The sequence below is a fragment of the Antrostomus carolinensis genome, unplaced genomic scaffold (genome assembly GCF_000700745.2).
Source record: "Antrostomus carolinensis isolate BGI_N321 unplaced genomic scaffold, ASM70074v2 scaffold15907, whole genome shotgun sequence".
In the NCBI taxonomy this organism is placed as follows: domain Eukaryota; kingdom Metazoa; phylum Chordata; class Aves; order Caprimulgiformes; family Caprimulgidae; genus Antrostomus; species Antrostomus carolinensis.
The window spans coordinates 1-2,073 of record NW_010328182.1 but is presented as its reverse complement, the minus strand read 5'-3'; the positions used below and the strand labels follow the sequence as shown (position 1 = coordinate 2,073).

The following is a 2,073-nucleotide window of genomic DNA, read 5'->3' as shown; positions in this document are numbered from 1 at the left end:
GAAAGAGGACAAATCTTATCAAGCACACATCCAGCCAAAACATGTTTGCATTGTATTCTGGCCTCCCAAGAATGTGACTCTGGGAGAGAGGCTTTATTCTCAGCAATATATATCCATCTACCCAGCAGTTCGCTACATTCCTGTGCAGGGAGAAGGCACCCAAGAGGGCCCCAAACTGCACAACAAGGTAAGTGGTATGCTGTAATATATTTAACAATAGATAAGCCAGAAAAACAGAAGGGGAAAAATTCAGTCCTCAGCAGAAAGTATTATGAACCAGAAAAGAGTATTTCTTTTGCTTCGCCCTACATAAATCACTGTGAATTATCTGTAAACCTAGCCAAAAACTGGTTTCCGTGAAATCCTGGGGGGGGTAGCCTTTAAAAAATCCAGCTACAACAGCCACACTTCCATTGGCAATGGTTCTTCTTCTGCTCTGTTCCTGTCATTATTTATCTCTTATATTTAACGTTCATAAAGTGTTCTGGGGATGAGCAGTCAGTTTTGAAAAACACCTTACAAGATAAAGTCATATTAAAGCTGTTTCACTTGATAGGCTCATGCTGGTTTAAACAGAACCAATACACTGAGGACACACAATCCTGAGCTATAATAATGTTTTACATTTATATTCTGCCTTTCACCCAGAACTCCAGAATCTGTAATATATGAAATGCCAAAGAATGACAAATGTAAACTGCACAACAGAGAACAGAGGTATGTTTGGCAAAGATATTGTGGTAGATCCTACCTTGCACAAAGAATTTCATGGCATTTCTGACACCTGCACTAACCAGAACTCCATGGGCCAGTAAACAGACACGCAACTGGATCAAAAGTATTTTCCTTGCTCTATCATCATGAACAGTTTGGTTAGAAAAACTGCTCAGTATCTAAGCATCTGGAATTCTCAATTTGTAAAGTAGAAATTATACTCCAATTCAACGTCATACTACCTTAGCATAAGACTGCAAAAAAATACAATGCAACAGCACATTCCAGGTGATAGTAAACCATGAGCTGTCTCTCAAATATTTTCTGTAAAGCCACTTTGTTCTGCAGTGATGATCCAATGAATGATATCACTTAAGTGGATCTGAGTAAGGTCGTTTGACAGGACATGTCCTTATGAGAACAGCCCAGGTAATATGTTTAACATGTTAAGAGCATCTTCCCACCCATCGTCTGGCGCAACATCAGCCTGCACAAAAATATCACTCAAGGGCACAATGCAGTACACAGAGAATACCCAAAGTATAAAAAGCCTGTTTGTTCTCTATCCTTCATTTACCACCTCTGACTACTGCCCTAGAAGGCCCATGCTATCCTTGTCAAAGCTAAAATGTCTATCAGATATTTCACCTAATGAACTCTGAGGTCAAATTAACTGGGTACAAACTCCACAATGGAGGATAAGTAATAATCCACTTAATGGCCATTACGTATTCAACCCAGCTTCTCAAGATAGTGATGGCTTAACCAAATCAGGTACCAAACATAAGGCAGGGCTACCAGAAAGCCAAGGGGCATAAGAAATCAGACACCACGTAGACACCAAAATTATATCTAACAGGGTATATACAACTTAACAGTTTGCATTACACAGGGAACAAAGCCGGATGATCTGATTCCCTCTGAGACTTTACACCTCCAGAGATGCGAATCAGTCGGCGCACTGTCCATCCCACCACAGCAAGCCCCCGCTGCACGACTGACAACCATCCCCTGGTTCAGATCCGAACCCATAAAGAATTTGGCAGCTGCCAAATGATACTTGACCTGGTCCGCCCCAAAAGGGGTGATGTTGGCCTTGACCGACCCGACGCCCAGCCCCACGAGGACCAGTCCGACGAAGGTGGCGATGGCACAGTAGCGGGTGGCTCCCACCTGGGAGCAAGGCGCCAGGGTGGCGTTGGCCGCCGGAGAGGAGCAGTTCTCTACGGGGTACAAGGGGATGTCCCCGCAGAGGCCCTGGCGCGTGTGCGGGGCGGCGATGACGGGGAAGGCCAGCATGCCCAGCAGGTAGAGCGCCATGCTGAGCAGGATGGTGCCAAACTTGCCCAGGAGGGCGTC

At 44.8% G+C, this 2,073-nt stretch overlaps 1 protein-coding gene across 1 annotated transcript in view; it reads right to left on the bottom strand.

The window, feature by feature from the left end:
• SLC15A4 (solute carrier family 15 member 4) overlaps positions 1 to 2,070 on the bottom strand; it is a gene marked incomplete at its 5' end in the record, with an annotated part of 23,327 nt that extends 21,257 nt beyond the window's left edge. Inside the window, one exon of the mRNA XM_010172169.2 lies at positions 1,780 to 2,070. Coding sequence (XP_010170471.2) covers positions 1,780 to 2,070 — 291 coding nt within the window. The remainder of the gene's footprint in view (positions 1 to 1,779) is intronic.
• Between the last annotated feature and the right edge of the window lie 3 nt (positions 2,071 to 2,073).